The 18,681-nt window shown below is 43.6% G+C and overlaps 1 protein-coding gene across 3 annotated transcripts in view; it reads left to right on the plus strand.

The window, feature by feature from the left end:
* Positions 1-17,870, plus strand: part of Chd7 (chromodomain helicase DNA binding protein 7) — a 202,830-nt gene extending 184,960 nt beyond the window's left edge. The window contains exons 24-38 of one of the 3 annotated variants that reach the window (XM_045142576.1): positions 269-358; positions 1,047-1,150; positions 2,487-2,616; positions 2,999-3,071; positions 3,233-3,290; positions 4,143-4,371; positions 4,611-4,819; positions 4,925-5,596; positions 6,577-6,737; positions 8,128-8,355; positions 8,729-9,178; positions 12,126-12,347; positions 13,979-14,119; positions 14,317-14,421; positions 15,902-17,870. In XM_045142576.1, the coding sequence (XP_044998511.1) occupies positions 269-358; positions 1,047-1,150; positions 2,487-2,616; positions 2,999-3,071; positions 3,233-3,290; positions 4,143-4,371; positions 4,611-4,819; positions 4,925-5,596; positions 6,577-6,737; positions 8,128-8,355; positions 8,729-9,178; positions 12,126-12,347; positions 13,979-14,119; positions 14,317-14,421; positions 15,902-16,819 (3,790 nt within the window). In that variant the 3' untranslated portion in view covers positions 16,820-17,870. The remainder of the gene's footprint in view (positions 1-268; positions 359-1,046; positions 1,151-2,486; positions 2,617-2,998; positions 3,072-3,232; positions 3,291-4,142; positions 4,372-4,610; positions 4,820-4,924; positions 5,597-6,576; positions 6,738-8,127; positions 8,356-8,728; positions 9,179-12,125; positions 12,348-13,978; positions 14,120-14,316; positions 14,422-15,901) is intronic. The other 2 variants (XM_045142578.1, XM_045142577.1) reach the window with 2 other exon arrangements.
* The last annotated feature ends 811 nt before the right edge of the window (positions 17,871-18,681 follow it).

An 18,681-nucleotide genomic window follows, 5' to 3' on the forward strand; every position in this document is an offset into this window, starting at 1 on the left:
TAGAACTAAATGAAGTGCGCCTGGGCTGGGCTGAGCTCGCTCCCTCTCTGTGCAGCGTGAGCGGTTGCCAGGCAGGCCTGTTGGAAGCCAGCAGAAAGCACCACACAGAGGTGATTATGTGCCACCATCTGTCACGCTTCAAGCCTACCATACAGCATGGCTAATCAGCCTTGGCAGGATGATGGATGAACAGCAGCAGCTGCCAAAAGCCACTGTTGGCAAACAGTACTGAAGTTAAGAACTTTTTCCCCTCTGTCTTCCTCTCCAGGGTCCTGCTGCGTGTCCGCATGCTGTACTACCTAAGACAAGAAGTGATAGGAGACCAGGCACATAAGATCCTTGAGGGTGCTGATTCCAGGTTGGTGAAGTGCGCATGTGTTCTGTCCCTCTACTGGCTAATCCAGGTGGATGGGAGACTTCATGGCTTGTGTTTATACCATGGCCTTCTCACACCATTAGTAGCTCACTTCCTTTCTTTGCATCTTGAATGCAAATGGTTATCTTCTGATGTGATGACATTGAAGAAAGGCCCATTTCTGTATATTTGTCTGCTACAAAAAGGAATGAGGGCTGGAGAGATGGCTTAGTGGTTAAGTGCTTGCCTATGAAGCCTAAGGACCCCGGATCAAGGCTCGATTCCCCAGAACCCACATTAGCCAGATGCACAAGGGGTGCACATGTCTGGAGTTCATTTGCAGTCACTGGAAGCCCTGGTGTGCCCATTCTCTCTCTTTCTCCCTCTCTGTCTCTCTGTCACTCTCAAGTGAATAAATAAAAATAAAAAAAATTTTAAAAGGAATGAACTAAACGACCAGTGGTCTGAGGTACCCTTTAAAATGAGGCACATTGTGGTAAGGCCCTTAGCCATGGTAGAGGGTGATTACCGGTGGCCTTCTTCACGTTGGCTGGTTCTTTTCCACCTTGCTTAGCTATTTATGTGGGGAGAGTGGGCCTGTGAGTGCATGTGTCAGATGTGCTACTGAAGCTAGAATTCCTTTTAAATATTAGTGTTTCTATAAAGATTGGCTAAATGGCTGTCTTTTCAGTGAAGCAGATGTGTGGATCCCTGAACCTTTCCATGCTGAAGTTCCTGCAGATTGGTGGGATAAGGAGGCAGATAAATCCCTCTTAATCGGAGTGTTCAAACATGGTAGGTGACATTTCTGTTTGAATGCATCCTGGCTGGATGGCTTTGTCCTTATTTAGAACTCCCTGCATACTCTTTTCCCAAGTCATGGTATCAGTGAGGATAGTTCCAAAGGACTCTTGGCGTCTACCATTTTTCTGTGCTAAAATTCTAATATGAACTGTAAATATCAGATGCTGTTTTTGAATGTTTGTTGAGTATTTGAGAAGAAAACATTTCTTTCTTGGCTGTAAACACAAGCCAAACCATATTTGTTTTAATAATAGCCAAGTTGTACTATAGCTTTCCCTAAACTTTGCTTCCAAAACAGCTTCCCTCGCCAACTCTGCCAGCCAGTGTCAGAGTGGACGGTGGGCTTAACCTCTGCTATTAATCTGTACAAGTGCCTCCTGGGCTTTGTTCCAAGCAATATTTCACAAATGTCAGTGCTGAGGACTCGCTGCTCCCCCGAGTGGGATGCAGCCTTGTTAACTTTGAAAGGCTGGGGATGCAGACCTGGCATGATATATACAGTGAGCGATTCCTGATTATAATCCCAATTCTCTGGAGGTCGCGGAGGTATTCTCAGCAGCCCAGCCTGACTAAAAGGGAGAATGATGGCTTATAAAACCTTTCATGATTACAGTTTGGCTTGCGGCTCTACAGCAGTTAGGAGCGGTGTGTTGTAGTACACATCCTAATTGAATTGTGCTCTTCTGCCTGTGTACTGCAGCCACGTTTTGTGAGCTCAGCCTCAAAATCATTTTCCCGCAGTGCACTGTTGGGATCTGCCATTTTCCATCTAGTCAGCTTGGGCAGTCAAAAAGCAAATTGCAGTTTGAAAACCATAGAGGGAACAGTGTCATCTTACTGACATGCATCATCCTAAACCCAATAAGACAGGTTCGTTGGCCTTACGTATACAGGGATTTTTCAGCCAGCCATGCGAGTTCCTGCAGGACCGAAGCTATTCAAGGAGGATGGGAGTAGACCCAGAGTACCCCTGCAGAGGTCATAAAGAAACATCATGAAGCCTTTTAAATGTCAAGCAAAATTAGATCTGGGGGAAAAAATAGGGTCAGAAATCTTCCCAGGCATCCTGCAGTTATTCTGGACCTGTTTTTCTGTTTGTGTTGTGGCAATTCTGATAGCATCCCTGAAGTGTAACTTGGCTTCCAAGTTATACTTCCAAAAGCCTCCCTAGAAGGAGCATTCCCTAGAATGCTCTACTAAAATGAGGTCTGTTCATTTTAACATAGATGATAATCTTTGATGTTGGGGTAAGGCTGTGATGGTGACAGTGATGGGGCCTTTCTTTGTTTCTGTGTGTGTCTTCTGTGGGCTGGTGGGCATGGCACAGGCTATGAGAAGTACAACTCCATGCGAGCTGACCCCGCACTGTGCTTTCTGGAACGAGTTGGCATGCCTGATGCCAAGGCCATTGCTGCTGAGCAAAGAGGAACAGACATGCTAGCAGATGGCGGTGATGGGTAAGAAGAACATTTTAAAATTTTAATAAATTTTGTGTCAGTATCATATCTACTGGCAAGGTTCTATTCTTATGCTACACTAGGCGCTATATTATGTCTGATTTGAACTTAATTGATGTTTACCAGTACATCCTAGCTGTGCATCATAATGACTGTTTAAACCAAGGACATTGTCTAGATAATCTGAAACTGGTCTGTTCCCAGTGGCATCTCCACCCCACCACTGAGGGCCGTGTATTTGAAACACTGATAAAATCACTTTTGATGTCAAAGTCAGAATTACAAGTAGCACTAAGCACAATATGACCCTACCCTCCTACCCCAACACTTCCTTCTTACTTACCACTGTGATACAAACTTTTGTTTTTCAAATTGTACACAGTGGGGAATTCGACAGAGAAGATGAAGATCCAGAATATAAACCAACCAGGACTCCATTCAAAGATGAAATTGATGTAAGAACTTGGGTGTGTTGGTTTTTACAGTGCCATTAAAATATTATATGCTCATATAAGACTTGTTAAAATTTATAGATAATGCCCTTTTCATTAAAATATAAAGTAAAATGAAATGAAACCCCAAATTCAAATAGCTTTTTTTCTGTATTGCTTTCAAGGAATTTGCAAATTCTCCCCCAGAGGATAAAGATGAGTCTATGGAAATGCATGCCACAGGTAAGGCCCATGGAGTACAGTGAGCAGACTGGGCAGTCTTTGCTCATGTAGCTAGGCCTTGTTCTGCAGTATGATGGTGCGATTGCAAAATGTTCTCTTCTACACTGACCCTTGTGGGGATTACTTCAGAGTCTTATTTGTGGTTTTCATTACATTAACTTTTTTGGTTAGACTTTTTTGATTTAAGATAATTGATCTACTTATAGTTATATTAGTTAATGGAAATTTTAAGCATCTTTAAATATCTTTAAAATATTTGTATTTATTTGCAAACAGAGAAAGGGAGAAAGAGAGAGTATGGGTACACCAGGGTCTCTTGCAACTGCCAGTGAACTCCAGATCCATGTGCCACCTTGTGCATCTGGCTTACATGGGTACTGGGGAATTCAGCCCAGCCTGTCAGACAAGCAGACCACTGAGCCATCTCTCTGCAAAATACATCTCTTGGAAGTAATATATTTGTTTTTATCTGAACTGTTGCCAGTTTAGACTATTGACCTTCTAGGTGAGTAAAATCACTAGATAGCAATTATGTGATTATTTGTTATGTTCAAGATTATTATTAACAAAGAGACCATTATAGTATAGTATGTATTTTAAAGTAGTGCTTTTGTTTGTTGGTTTGTTTTTTGTAAGGTTGATAAACTTCTTTTCCTCCCACTGAGGAGCTAAATGTAAATACTTGTCAGTTCTGTACTGACATGTATTCTGTACTGACATGGCTCCTGGTTTATATATCAAAACTGAGGCCACTGAGATAGCCTTCCCACACTGTCATTTGCACGCTAATGAGTCAACTTATGTATTGCGAGATTACAGGACATTTCAGAAATGCTTTCCCCACCTCCCCAGGCAAGCACAGTGAATGTACTGCTGAGTTAGGCCAACTTTACTGGCCTAACACTTCAACCCTGACTACGCGTCTGCGCCGGCTCATTACTGCCTATCAGCGCAGCTATAAACGACAACAAATGAGGCAAGAGGCCCTAATGAAGACTGACCGGCGCAGACGGCGGCCTCGGGAGGAAGTGAGAGCACTGGAGGCGGAAAGGGAAGCTATTATATCTGAGAAACGGCAAAAGTGAGTTTCTCCAGCTTTCTTGCAGCTCCCCTCATTCCCTCTACTCTGTTCTTCTAGGCCTCCAAGAAACAGAGGTCACATCAAAGACAGTAGCCAGCAAAGAAAGGCCTGCTGCTTCAAAGTCACCCGACCCCTAGCCCCAAATAAGTACTAGAAATGGACAGGAGGGCGGGGGAGGAGGAAGAATAAACTGTAAACTTTCCTCAAGTGTGGTGTGAACCCCTGTCTTGCTTTCTCAGGTGGACAAGAAGAGAAGAGGCTGACTTTTACCGTGTGGTCTCCACCTTTGGGGTTATTTTTGACCCTGTCAAGCAGCAGTTTGACTGGAACCAATTCCGAGCCTTTGCCAGACTTGACAAGAAGTCTGACGAGAGCTTGGGGAAATACTTCAGCTGCTTTGTGGCCATGTGTAGGCGCGTGTGTCGGATGCCCGCCAAGCCAGACGATGGTAGGTACACTGACCAGCCACACCATGTGCTAACGTGGCCCATGCCCACGAGGGTAGGGCAAGCTCAGGGCCCGCCAAGTAACCACGCGTGCCTCCGTGTTACAGAGCCACCGGACCGCGCCTCCCTCATCGAGCCCATCACGGAGGAGCGGGCCTCCAGGACTCTGTACCGCATCGAGCTGCTGCGGAAGGTCCGCGAGCAGGTCCTGCATCACCCCCAGCTGGGTGACAGGTTGAAGCTGTGCCAGCCCAGCCTCGACCTGCCCGAGTGGTGGGAGTGTGGGCGGCATGATAGGGACCTGCTGGTGGGTGCTGCTAAGCACGGGGTCAGTCGGACTGACTACCACATCCTCAATGACCCCGAGTTGTCCTTCTTGGATGCACACAAAAGCTTTGCTCAGAACCGCGGGGCTGGGACTGTCTCTTCTCTGAGCACACTGGCTGTGGGCTTTGGGCAGCCTCCTCCAGTCGTCTCTTCAGCTCACAATCATGAAGAAAAGGTCACGGATCAGGCAGAAGGCAAAGTGGATGATTCTGAACACTTGCCGGCCAAGGAAAGAAGCGACGGGAAAGAAGAGGAAGAGGAGGCTGACGGTGGGGCCAAGGACAGCAAGCAGGAATTCGAGGCCGAGGCCAGCTCTGTGAAGAGCGAGCTGAAGGGGACAGAGGGCAGTGCAGACTCTGGATCCAAGTCCGTCTCAGAGAAAGGCTCCGAAGTGGATGAGGAGGAAAAGCTGGAGGATGACGACAAGTCAGAGGAGTCCTCCCAGCCTGAAGGTAATGCCGGGTAGCTCGGCTCCGTTGAGTCCGTAGTAGCTTACTGTGGAACACAGTTTCCCTGTCACGCCATAAGCACTTAAACTTATTTTTTTTTTAAAAGAGTTGTAAGTATCCATTTTCTTCTGTACAGGGGTAATTTCAGTTGTGGTTATGTATGTTTTGCCCCCGTACTTTATGTCTACAAATTTGACATTTCAAATAATGTAAAGTATAAGAGAAGTTATACATGTGTGTTAGTAACCTCTGATTTAAGGATAGAAGTTAACTTCATAATCATGTGTGCTAAGAAATCCATGTATAGTTCAGGCAAATGAGTGTGAAGGAAGAGGATACTCATTGAATAAAGTGGTTTTAATTATTTTTAAGTCAATGGTGCTTTGACTTAGAGGTCAAGGTAACCCAGTCTCTTAAGCTGCAGATTGCTGTAGCTGACCCAGAGTAGAACTACAGTACCATTCTGTAGTATGCTGCTGGAGTAGTCTCCATTGTCAGCCAAAACCTTAGCTTTGTCCTATGGAAGCTTTTGGGTCAGAGGCATGGTTAGCATCACTACCTCTGAGATTGATTTGCAAGACCCTGGTATGTTGACACATGCCTATAACCCTAGCACCTGGGAGATGTTGACAGGAGGATCAAGAGTTCAAATGTAGTTTAAGAGTTTAAGGCCAACCAGGGCTACAATGGACCTGTTTCAGGTAACAAAACCAAAATTTCATTGCACAGTGCTAGATGGCCAGTGATGGAGCTTCTGTTGGCCACTGTTTCTTCACTTGCAAGATGGAAGCACCCATCTGCATGATCAGGCCCTTCCAGCTTTAAACAGCAAATATTTGAAAGCACATAACACTGTTACAGATGAGTAGTAGGTGCATAGTAAAATGGCAGTGATTAGTATTCATACTTTTGACGATAACCTTCCTAAACTTCGGTTTCTGTATGTTCTGTTTGTGAGTAATGCACATTAACTTCTTTCTCAGCAGGAGCTGTCTCTCGAGGGAAGAATTTTGATGAAGAAAGCAATGCTTCTATGAGCACTGCTCGGGATGAAACCCGAGATGGATTCTACATAGAGGATGGCGACCCTTCAGTAGCCCAGCTCCTTCAGGAGAGAACGTTTGCCTTCTCATTTTGGCCTAAGGTTGGCAGGTTTTCATTTTTATCATTGGTCTGTTGATTTAAAGAGAGAGCAGGGAGAAAGTCTTTTCCACTTGACTTTTAAATTTTCTGAAGTAAACATTGTCAGTTTATGAAGACTGCAGAATTTCCTTACATTTTTAAGGAATTATCTGGAACAACCTAAAGAAGATATATTTAGAATACTTTCATAATAGGATAAAGAAGATGACATGGAAGAACAAGAAATTGAGCTGTTGGTACTTTTCAGATCAGTCACCCCATATGGATTAGTGTTTCAGTGGATTCATCCTTAGCAAAATAAAATGGGTGGAGCTTAAAACCACAGTCTTTTAATGTAAAAGGAAGGAAGACTTTCAGATGTAGGACAGTGTGTTTGAATACCTACTAAGTTTGTAACTCCAGAGAAGGTAGACTCATTTGCTCCAGATGTCATTATCTGCACAGTACCATGATGCTGTCATAGTCCCTGTGTCTATTGGGTCAGCTTCTCAAGGTGGGAAAGTAGTCACTTCAGTCACTGTGCTGGACAAGTACCACACAAACCCAGTTTCAGGCAGCTCAACCCCAGCCAGGCACCACAACATTAGTACTCCTTAAGAAACAAGGTGATGTGTCTAACTGATGAGCACTGTCAAAGGGAAGTTTTCTTTTCTCCTTTTTATGTCCCTTTGGTCCCTCCTCATGCGACTCTCCCATAATGAGCATAAAGGGGAGCTAATCAGATCAGTCAAAGCTTTATAATAACAAGCTCTGGTAATCTATGGAAACTTGGTCTAAAGAGCTGTAGTGGGAAATTTTTCTATTCTTTTTTTTTCTTTTTTCTCATTTTTTTTGTAATGGGAAATTTTTAATGTGCACGCTTCAATGAAGTTTGGAGCGATACTAGGTGGGGAATGCAAATTGACATTCATTAGATGTTCCTAGGTTGGTGCCCACTTCATAATGCTGAACTTTATTAATAGTGACGCTAATGATGTCCCCCTTCCTGGGACACACTACACTCCGGCCTGTGGACTGAAGGGCCACAGCTCCAAGATGATAAGTGTAGGGAGGTTCACCAGTGGTTCTTGGTGAAGCTGTATGAGTGTTACTTTTAAAATATGAGATAATTTTTAAGGTATGTTTTTTAGCTTATGTGTTCATAGTTGAAAGCTAGAAATTTGTCATTATTAGAGCTACCTAGCACCTCCTACCATAGCAAAACCATTTCAGTGGGTTTCATTTACTTTTTTGTTGGGCATTTGTATCATGTTTTCTGCCCTGTCCCTCTCATTTACTCATTGACTTATATAAATAGTTTGTGGTCTTTAACATCCTGATAGATATATTAAATCTAATAATTTAAACCAGGTCTTTGTTACAGTTCTCTGTGTGTTTTCTTCTCCCTTTAGGACAGAGTAATGATAAACCGATTAGACAACATCTGTGAGGCTGTGCTGAAAGGCAAATGGCCAGTAAATAGGCGCCAGATGTTTGATTTCCAGGGCCTTGTCCCTGGTTACACGCCCTCCACCATGGACAGTCCCTTACAGAAGAGGAGCTTTACTGAGCTTTCTGTGGTCAGCCAGGCCAGCATCAGTGGGAGTGAAGACGTCACCACTTCTCCTCAGTTGTCCAAGGTCAGTCACAGCAGTTCCATTTTGTTGTGGAAAAGAAATCTCTGTAAATCATAACTAGGTTTGGGAATTTGCGCATACTGGGCCCACTTGGTTTTGAGATGGGCTCTCATTGTATTTCCATACACTGGCCTTGAAATTATGGGCTCAAGTGATTTTCCTGTCCCAGCCTCCCAAGTAGCTGGGGTCACATATGTTTAACACCATGTCCCAAGTAACTCATCTTGCTTTAGAATAAAATGGTGGCTATTTCTCAGCTCTGGCTACCATTAAGAAACATTGAATTCCTTATGTGTCTTGTTCTTTACTTCTATTGGCCAGCCCCTGTAGCAGACATTCTTGTCTCACAGAAACTCTTCTGTTGGAATTTTTTTAGGAAGATGCCCTCAACCTCTCCGTCCCTCGCCAGCGTCGGCGGAGGAGGAAAAAAGTTGAAATAGAGGCAGAAAGAGCTGCCAAGAGGCGAAATCTCATGGAGATGGTCGCCCAGCTGCGGGAGTCTCAGGTGGTCTCAGAAAATGGACAAGAAAAAGTTGTAGATTTATCAAAGGCCTCAAGAGAAGCAACAAGTTCTACCTCAAATTTTTCATCTCTAAATTCAAAGTTTATCTTGCCTAATGTCCCCACACCAGTGTCTGATGCCTTTAAGACTCAAATGGAACTGCTCCAAGCAGGCCTTTCGCGCACACCCACAAGGCATCTACTCAATGGCTCCCTAGTGGATGGAGAGCCTCCCATGAAGAGGAGGCGGGGCCGCAGGAAAAACGTGGAGGGCCTCGACCTGCTTTTCATGAGCCACAAACGGACTGGAACAGCATTGAGTGCAGTAAGTTGAAGAGCTCACTCCCACTGTGTAGACCAACGTTGGCAGCCATGGTCCTTGACTGCTGAACCCGCTGAGCTAGTTCTTGTCAGCAGTGTCATAGTAAAGCTGCCTTCTTCCCCTGGAGAAAACATTACAATGAACAGTCATGGTTCTGCGCTGGAAAATCATGTTGATCACTGCTATAGATCACCCAGCCTGAACCAAGTGTAGCTTGTGATTTATTCTTCCCACTGTTCTGATGTATCGATTGCTCTTGAAAGACTAGCATAAAACAAAAATGTGGTTTTTTTTTATGAGTGTACAGTTGTTATTTCTGAATTCTTGAGGGGGAAAACTTCGCTCTTAGAAATATTGATGTTTGGGGCCCCAGGATCAGTTAGATTAGTGCACATATTTAGTTTCAGACCTGAGGTTTGTGTTCATGTGCAAAACTTGTGACATGCATGCTTGGATGCTTGTACCTTCATAGCTGGTTTTTATAGATCTGAAGCCATATCTTTCCTAGCTTAAGTTTGATGAAACATGTGGATGTTTGAGTCTAAGGAAAAAAAGGCAGTATAACTAAATAATCCTCTTCCCCAACCTGCTTCAACCACACTACCCAAAAATCTGATTCGCTGATGACACAGAGTTTACACCAATACACATGTCTCTCCTGAAAAAGTTCTTAGTACTTGATATTCCCAGGTTCTGGCCTGGTGCACCCTGAACACTATAATTTGAGATTAAGAGAAGGCAGTTGTTTCTTTTATTCTGTTTCCCATTTTCCATTGTTTAACCCAGAGAAGGTATAATAACTTTCAAAAGATATGAAAAGGCATGATTTAGAAATTATAGAATAGCACACACAGAAATTTCTTTGCCCCTTTGGGGGGTGTAAAACAGAGGCATCCACATTGATTTGGAGTCATCTTCCAGTGTTGATTTCTGATGCATTGGTAGCATAATGATTGCAGTTGTTGATTATAGGGTTATTTTTAGAATTTAAAGCAAATACAGACTGTAATGGGCTGGCTGTGTGTTCCCTAAGTTAGAAAGCATTTCTGGTGCCCTGGCATCAGACAGTTATATCTCCAGTGCCTTAACCTGTTCAGCCACTCCTTTTCCCCAGAAATATCAGTAGATTGGGGTGTTTCTACAGCTTGACCTTTCTTTGTATTCCCTATCATATTTAGTTTGCATATGAGGCACACCTGCCTGTGGGCCAGGCATCAGGAGATGGTAGTGTAACACAGGAGCTATTTTCCTATTGCAAGGAAGCACCCTGGACTAAACTTGGGCTAATTTCATTCATTTCACTTATTTTAAACTACTGCAATGTATTTCTCGTAAAATTGCAAAGGCTATGTATAGAAAGTATATATGAAAGAGAAATGAAGGGCAGAAGAGATGGTTCAGTAATTAAAGGCACTTGTTTGCAAAACCTGCCAGCCTGGCTTATGGTTCCCACATAAGACCAGATGCAAAAGGTGGTGCAAACATCTGGCATTCCTTTGCAGTGCATGCATGCATATATACATACATATATACACATACATCCACACACATGAAAGTAAATTAATTAAAATATATATATATATATATATATATATATATATTTTTTTTTTTTTTTTTTTTTTTTAGTTTCTTGAGGTAGGGTCTCACTCTAGCCCAGGCTGACCTGGAATTCACTATGGAGTCTCAGGGTGGCCTCGAACTCACAGTGATCCTCCTACCTCTGCCTCCCAAGTGCTGGGATTAAAGGCATGTGCCACCATGACCTGCTTAATTAAAATATTTAAAAAGCATAAACTTATATTTAGACTTGATTCCCAACCCGTACATATATGACAATCTGTATACAACTATTCAAATTGCCCCCCCCCCCACCGTTACAAAAACTGAAATACTGCCTGGTTCCTGTTATTGCATATGAGAAGGCTCAAGTTCCTGATGTGGCGTAGTGGGGTATGTGTGCTGGGACCAAGGCTCATCTGGAGTGCTCTATGAGGTCAAAGAAAGGCTGAGTGATGGTTATTTGTCATTAAGACAAATTAAAGATCTTATTGGAACAGAGACTGAGGCAAGTGAGAACCTCTTATGACTGCAAGTCACTGCAAGTTTTGCTGGTGAACAAAAGATGTACTTGAGCAAATATATGCTTAGAGATAGGGCAGAATAAAGATTGTAACAGGCCTAGATTTCCATTCTGAAGAACTTGGGGATGTCCTAAAAGGCAATAGGCAGTCAGTTATTAAAGTAATTTAAGTAGGGAAGTGAGTTAATGCCAGTTTGTTTGTTTGTTTTGAGGTAGGGTGTTGCTCTAGGCCAGGCTTGACCTATGCCAGTTTTTGAACTGGTTGCGACATCTTTTTGAAAACTTGGTGAGGTGTAGTAGCATGGAGGTTGGGTTGAATAGGGCTGGGACTAGAGCCAGGAAAGTTATAACAACACATTGGGAAATGACGAAGTCCTGGAAATAGAGAAATGGGTATCTGAAAGTTCAAAGAACAGAGTTGAAGGACAAGTGGCAGATGATGGTAGAATGTTGATGTCCAGTATTTCCACACTTAGCTGATATAAAATGTTGCCTTACCAGCAAGATTTCACTGCCCATAAAGGGCCAGCATGCCAGTTACTGGTAAACTAGTGGTTGGAGCAATATCCAGGGATCCCTGTGAGGTCACCTTTCAGTATCTCAAGTTCAAACTACACAGTACCATGGTTGTAGTCCTAGTGGCTTGTCTGGCAATTTAAAACACAGATCCTTGATGGACTGATGTTCCTACTTTGTGTGAAATGTACAAATATTGTCTAATTTGGCAGCCACTCCAAAACTGGCATTGTTTTACAAGCATCTTTTTTCCCTTTTTGGTGAGAGATCTATCAGGCTGGGAAAACATTTTCCCAAGATTGAATAGTCAGAATCTATCCCATGGTCATTCAGATCTTTATCCATTTTCTGTAGGATGATGCTGAGGTGACCAAAGCTTTTGAAGAAGATATAGAGACCCCACCAATAAGAAACATTCCTTCTCCTGGACAGCTGGACCCTGACACGAGGATCCCTGTTGTAAACCTTGAAGATGGGACGAGGCTGGTGGGGGAAGAGGCTCCTAGAAACAAGGACTTGGTTGACTGGCTGAAGCTGCATCCTACCTACACTGTTGATATGCCAAGTTACGTACCAGTAAGTATTGCAGGTTTGTGGTTGGCAGGAGTGTAGTTGGAGCAGTCCATTTCCTTCTCGACTAACAGGGAGTCCTTGACAGCAAGGTGGACACTCTGCCTTATGCTTGAATGTCTTTCAGTCTTATGTATTTCCCATTTTCTGTTGTGTCTTCTATATTAGAGAAACTAGCTGCAGTCTATTCTACAAAGACACCTGTTGCTCTATTCTGTGTTGTTTCCCTTGCCCCTCCCTTCTCCCAACAGTGATTTCTTTACATAGCCTGGCTTGCAGGTATCTGTCTTGGCATTAGATGATAATCTTGAGTACACTTTCATTGGGCTTTAGATAAGGACAACCAGCCCAACGTGCTACAAAGTTTTCTCCAGAGATTGAGCCAGTTAATTTGAACCAAGTTTACTAAATGCATTTCTTTTTTTCTTTTTTCTTTTTTTTTCTGATGTAGGGTTTCATTCTAGCTCAGGCTGACTTGGAATTCACTATTGTAGTCTCAGGGTAGCCTCGAACTCATGGTGATCCTCCTACCTCTGACTCCAGAGTGCTGGAGTGCGCCACCACACCCTGCCCTATTAAATGCTTTTTAAGCACCTAACCTTTAGGTCTTATATTAGGTATAAAATAGTGGCTCCAGGTGACTTGTCACTGCTTCTTAGCTGACCACAAAAATCTTTTATTTCCCAGTTTTTTAAATATATTTTATTTATTTATTTGAGAGAGAGAGAGAGAATGGGCATACCAGGGCATCCAGCCACTGCAAAGGAACTCCAGATGCATGTGCCCCCTTGTACATCTGGCTAACGTAGGTCCTGGAGAATTGAACTAGGATCCTTTGGCTTTGTAGGCAAAGACCATAACTTCCAAGCCATCTCTCCAGCCCCTACTTCCCAGCTTTTTAAACAAAAATGTAGGGTTTTGTGTGTATGTGGTGTTTTCCATAAATTAAGCCAGTTCATCTCTTGCTACTAAGAGCATTTCTTTGCCTTCTTATTCCTGGGTGACTCTGAAATTTCTTCTTGTCAGATAAGATATCTATGTTCAGTGCAAGTCTCAGATTAGACATTAGTAATGGAACTATAGAAAATACTGTGAAGAGTATCATTACATGAGTAAATGTTTAGAGACACCCCCTTTTTGTCCCCCAGGTGCTGGGCATTGAGCCCAGGGCCTCACACGTGTTATGTAAGTACTCCATCAATAAGCCAAACCCTCGGCCCATGAAGAAAAGCTTTACATGGCATTCTTGATGAAGCAGATTCTCAGCTTGCCTGTTTGTTGGTTCTTTGATGGATAGGTCAGGGGTGGGGACTTCCTTTCCAAGAAAATGGTTGTTAATACTTCATGATTGAAACGGTTCTCTCTGGCATTATATAGAAAAGGGTCAGGACTAGATGGTTTTTTAAAAAAATATATTTTATTTATTTAAGAGAGAAAGAGGCAGAGAGAGAATATGGGCACAACAAGGCCTATAGCCACCAAAAATGAACTTCAGACACATGTGCCACCTTGTGTATCTGGTTTACATGGGTATTGGGGAATTGAAACTGGGTTCTTAGGCTTTTCAGGAAAGTGCCTCAACCACTAAGCCTTTCTGCAGCTCTGAAGTTATTAAGTACATCTTTTTTCTTTTGCAGAAGAATGCAGATGTGCTATTTTCCTCGTTTCAGAAACCGAAACAGAAACGACATAGATGTCGAAATCCCAATAAATTGGATATAAACACTTTGACAGGAGAAGAAAGGGTGCCTGTTGTTAATAAACGGAATGGGAAGAAGGTAAATGTTGAAAAAGGGAATTGATCTCTGCAGAATTTCTCACCCAGAAAGAAGTGTTTTATCCTGCCATTATTGATTGGGGGGAGGGGAGTCCTGTTTCTTCTAGAATCTGTGTATGTTTGTATATATAGAAGGGAATCATATGGGGAGGGGAGACTTGGTGGGGTTTTAGTCATTAACCAAGTGCCTCTTCCCAGATGGGTGGAGCCATGGCCCCTCCAATGAAGGATCTACCCAGGTGGCTGGAAGAAAATCCTGAATTTGCAGTTGCTCCAGATTGGACTGACATAGTTAAGCAGTCTGTAAGTGCAAATTCCACATTTCTGTCAAGAAAGCCATACACACAGAACTGTTTTCCTACATTTTTCTTTATTTTCAGTTGCCCATTAATTATTCACTTCTAACTTGTACTTAGTGTAAAAGAAATGTCTGATGCCTCATTTCCTACATCATCAATACATCTTTCTAATACCAATACATCACTAATCTGAAGTAGACTAATTTGTCAGCTCTAATTGTGTAGACACACATGCTCTCAGCCCTGGAAGTGGACTTGATCCAAGTTCTCTTATTTAATAGATTGTCTGAGCAATGGAATTCATACCGATTGAGAGCATTAAGACTATTAGTTGTGGTTTCCAGTTTTAAAATAAACAATTCTGCATAAAAATATTTTACCAAAGCCGTAATGGTGCACACCTTTAATCCCAGCACTTAGGCAGAGGTGGGAGGATCACCATGAGTTTGAGGCCACCTAAGACTACATAGTGAATTGCATGTCTACCAGGGCTAGTGTGAGACCCTACCTCAAAAAACTAAAATAATAATCATCATCATCGTCATCATTACTTCCTTAAAATAAGTTATGTCATCCTGATTGCTTTGTTTAAATCATACAATAAAATTGACAAAGTTGACCTTTCTACCAGTTGTAACAAACACAGTGCTATGAACTGCCATCACAGTAACAGTACAGCTTCCTAACCTTCCACCTTACTTTCCTTGTACTGCACAACCCTGACAGTAGCCTGGCCCAGCCTCTTAGCTCATCACCCATGGAAGGACCTCGGAATTTTTTCCACGTTTGAAATTTTTGTTTTGTTTTGTTTTCTGAGGTAGGGTCTCACTCTAGCCCTGCTGGACCTATGTAGTCCCAGGCTCACCTTGAACTCCCAGCTATCCGCCTAAAGGCAGTGTGTAGAAAACATACCTGTACAGGTTTTTATGTAAACATGGCTTATTCTCCTGATACACATGCTCATGTGATTTTAACTTACTAAAATTTCTACGTTACTACTTTTTTTTCTCATTTTTTCCGTATATTTGAAATATCCAAAATATACAACAGGGGCATAAAATAACTTATATACAACTCTTATTATACTGTCCCTTCACTATGCAATTTTATAAATTTTCGCCCTCACAAAATCTTTTATAACTGACAGGTATTTGGTTGACAGTTAATTTACAAATGAAAAGTGTCTACTTGAGGTGTGTGTAGCCTAATGGTCTGGACTTGCACATTTCATGCACTAATCACCTAGTGATACGCTGCTTTTAGATGTGTTTCTTCTTAAGTTAGCTAAGGATGCTGCTAACTTGACATTTCCCTAGTCTTGGGGTAGCCTTGAACGGTTGTTTCTAAAATTTTTCACACCTCAACAACCTAACGTAATGGTGAAGAAAACGCTTGCAGAGCTCTAACATTAAGCTTTTGGAATGGAAGTGCTTTCCTTGTGTAGCATGTTAAGGTTTCCTCGTGGGTCTGTCCCCTTGTCCCAGGGCTTCGTCCCCGAGTCCATGTTTGACCGCCTGCTCACCGGGCCCGTGGTGCGCGGCGAAGGCGCCAGCCGGAGAGGACGGAGGCCCAAGAGCGAGATGGCGCGGGCCGCGGCCGCCGCCGCCGTGGCCTCCACGTCGGGCATCAACCCTCTGCTGGTGAACAGCCTGTTCGCGGGCATGGACCTGACCAGCCTCCAGAACCTGCAGTCCCTGCAGTCCCTGCAGCTGGCGGGCCTCATGGGCTTCCCTCCGGGACTGGCCGCGGGCCCCGCGGGCGGCGACGCCAAGAACCCTGCGGCCGTGCTGCCGCTGATGCTGCCGGGCATGGCCGGCCTGCCCAGCGTGTTCGGCCTGGGCGGGCTGCTCAACGCGCCCCTCTCAGCTGCTACTGGAAACGCCACTACTGCCCCGAGCCAGAGTCAGGGCGAGCCCGAGGACGGCGCCCCCAAGGCGGACGAGAAGGGCGAGGCCGAGGACGAGAACAAAGAGGCCGACAAGAGCACAGACGCCGCCTCGGCCCCTGACGCTGCGAACGGACCCGTTGGTGCTGCTACTGCCCCGGCCAGCTTGCCCTCCAACCCGCTGGCCTTCAACCCCTTCCTCCTGTCCACCGTGGCCCCAGGCCTCTTCTACCCATCCATGTTTCTACCTCCAGGACTCGGGGGACTGACGCTGCCCGGCTTCCCGACGCTGGCCGGACTGCAGAGCGCCGTGGGCCCCAGCGAAGACAAGGCTGCTGACAAGGCCGAGGGAGGCCCTTGTAAAGACGGGGAAGCCCTGGAGGGCAGCGACGCCGAGGAGAGCCTGGACAAGACGGCCGAGTCCTCCGTCTTGGAGGACGACATAGCACAGGGTGAAGAGCTGGACTCCCTCGACGATGGCGGGGAGGAGGTAGAAAACACCAGGAACGTGGAGTGACCGGCACCCGTTCCCGTGAAAGTGTTGAAAACTTTTGACAAGTGGTAGTCCTACTGTTTACACTCACAGTTAATGTTCATACCTAGTTTTATAAGCTGTTCTGTAACATAGTGTAGCAAAAAAAAAAAAAAAAAAAAAAAAAGTCCAAGTCATGTTATGCAGGTGTGTCAGAAGGTATCTTGGTCATTAAGTATTGTGCAGTGCATTATTTATTATCCCTAGGAGAGATGAAATTTGAGAGGTGATCATGTCTTTTTAAGGAAATTTACATAATGCTCTGCTTTTCTTTGGTACCATTGGTATTATAATAAAGAGCAATTTGTAACCGGGTGGCACTAATGGAAGGAAGTGCTGCTCAAAGGAAGTATGAAGTTATATATTTAATTTTTTTAATTTTAACTTTTAATTTTTTTGCTGTGAAGGTCAAGATGAAATTTACCGTACATATCATACTTGCTCATTCGTTTCCCTTTTTTGACTGTATGGGGTTCCCACACTTGTGCATACACACACATCCATACACTCTGACAATCTCCACGTTAGTGTGAACGCCTCTGTCCCGAGGTGCAGCAATAATAAGGCAGCTGTTGAATGTGAAGGGTCCCTTTGGAAAATTATCCTACTGGGAGGGTTCTTGCCAGACAGAACTGCAGTTCCATTGTCTCGTGGTCTTGTAATGCACTGGTATAAACAAATAGAAGAATAAATAAAAGAGTGAGAGAAGTGAGAATCAGGTACCTTTTTTAAATTAAAGGACTTTGTTACTTTAGCCACAAAGCTAAAACAGCATTACCTCAGCTCTAAACTAGCCTTGAAGTTTACAGACAGGACTTTGTAAATGTATTGTTTTTCTTTGTTGTGATGTCCTTTTATTTTTTTCTTTGAAAACTGCTATCATGTAAGATAAAATGTAAATTGCTGCCAACTGTAGTAATGATGCTTTTAATAAAAGTGACCCATGATATGCAGAGATGGAATTATAGAATGTAGTGTGCAGGGGAACTGGTGTTCATTCTATTTTTTTGTATTCGCAATAGATGCAAATACAGCATTCTGGCTTTTGTAGTTTCTTGACATATCTTCTAATACTAGATTAGCTGTTAGTAACACACTAAACTGTCTTCAAGACTAGATGGGAAGGAAAACCTTGAATTACCTTCATATAATTCTATGCCAGACATTTGAATAGAAACCCACACAAAAATCTCCTCTTACTCTCCCCAAAGGGCATCTGAGACCAGGAATACTTACAATGTGTGCAGCATGTGATAATGTGGTACACTGAAGAACAAAAGGGCAAAAGAAAAATGAGGCTTTAATAGGCACACTATCTAGGTCATTTATCCTTGGATAATGGGTAGAAAAACACAATGCCTCAGTGTCAGCAAGGGACACAAAGGCGCTCTGGTGTCCTGCAGACCAGAGCTTGATGCCAGAAACGAGTGTGTGGAAAAACCCATGTAGAGCTAAAATAGACCCACTTTAAGCACACGTGTGTGCACATACACTCTCTTTCTCTGTCAAGAGCTACTACCTTATTGACCTTTGGACTCTTGATGTAAAATATAAGATCTGCTGTTTTCGGTTCCATCCCACATACAAACCCTGATTTCTCTCCAGTCAAAACAAGAGGTGCTGTGGATGAAGTTGTTATGTTTCTGTTCTCTCCTTCCATGTCCTCCCTCAGTGCACACACAGGCTATTCCTTCACTCCACATGTGACAGGACAGCATATCTAAGTTCCTTTTGGACCGTGAGATTCAGCTTCCCCAAATCCTGGGATGAAAATATACCCATTGTGACTGTGGAAAAGGAACCCTTGGAACCTCCACCTCATAGATCTGTGATTGCAGCTAGCCACT

Source organism: Jaculus jaculus, chromosome 2 (genome assembly GCF_020740685.1).
Source record: "Jaculus jaculus isolate mJacJac1 chromosome 2, mJacJac1.mat.Y.cur, whole genome shotgun sequence".
Classification (NCBI taxonomy): domain Eukaryota; kingdom Metazoa; phylum Chordata; class Mammalia; order Rodentia; family Dipodidae; genus Jaculus; species Jaculus jaculus.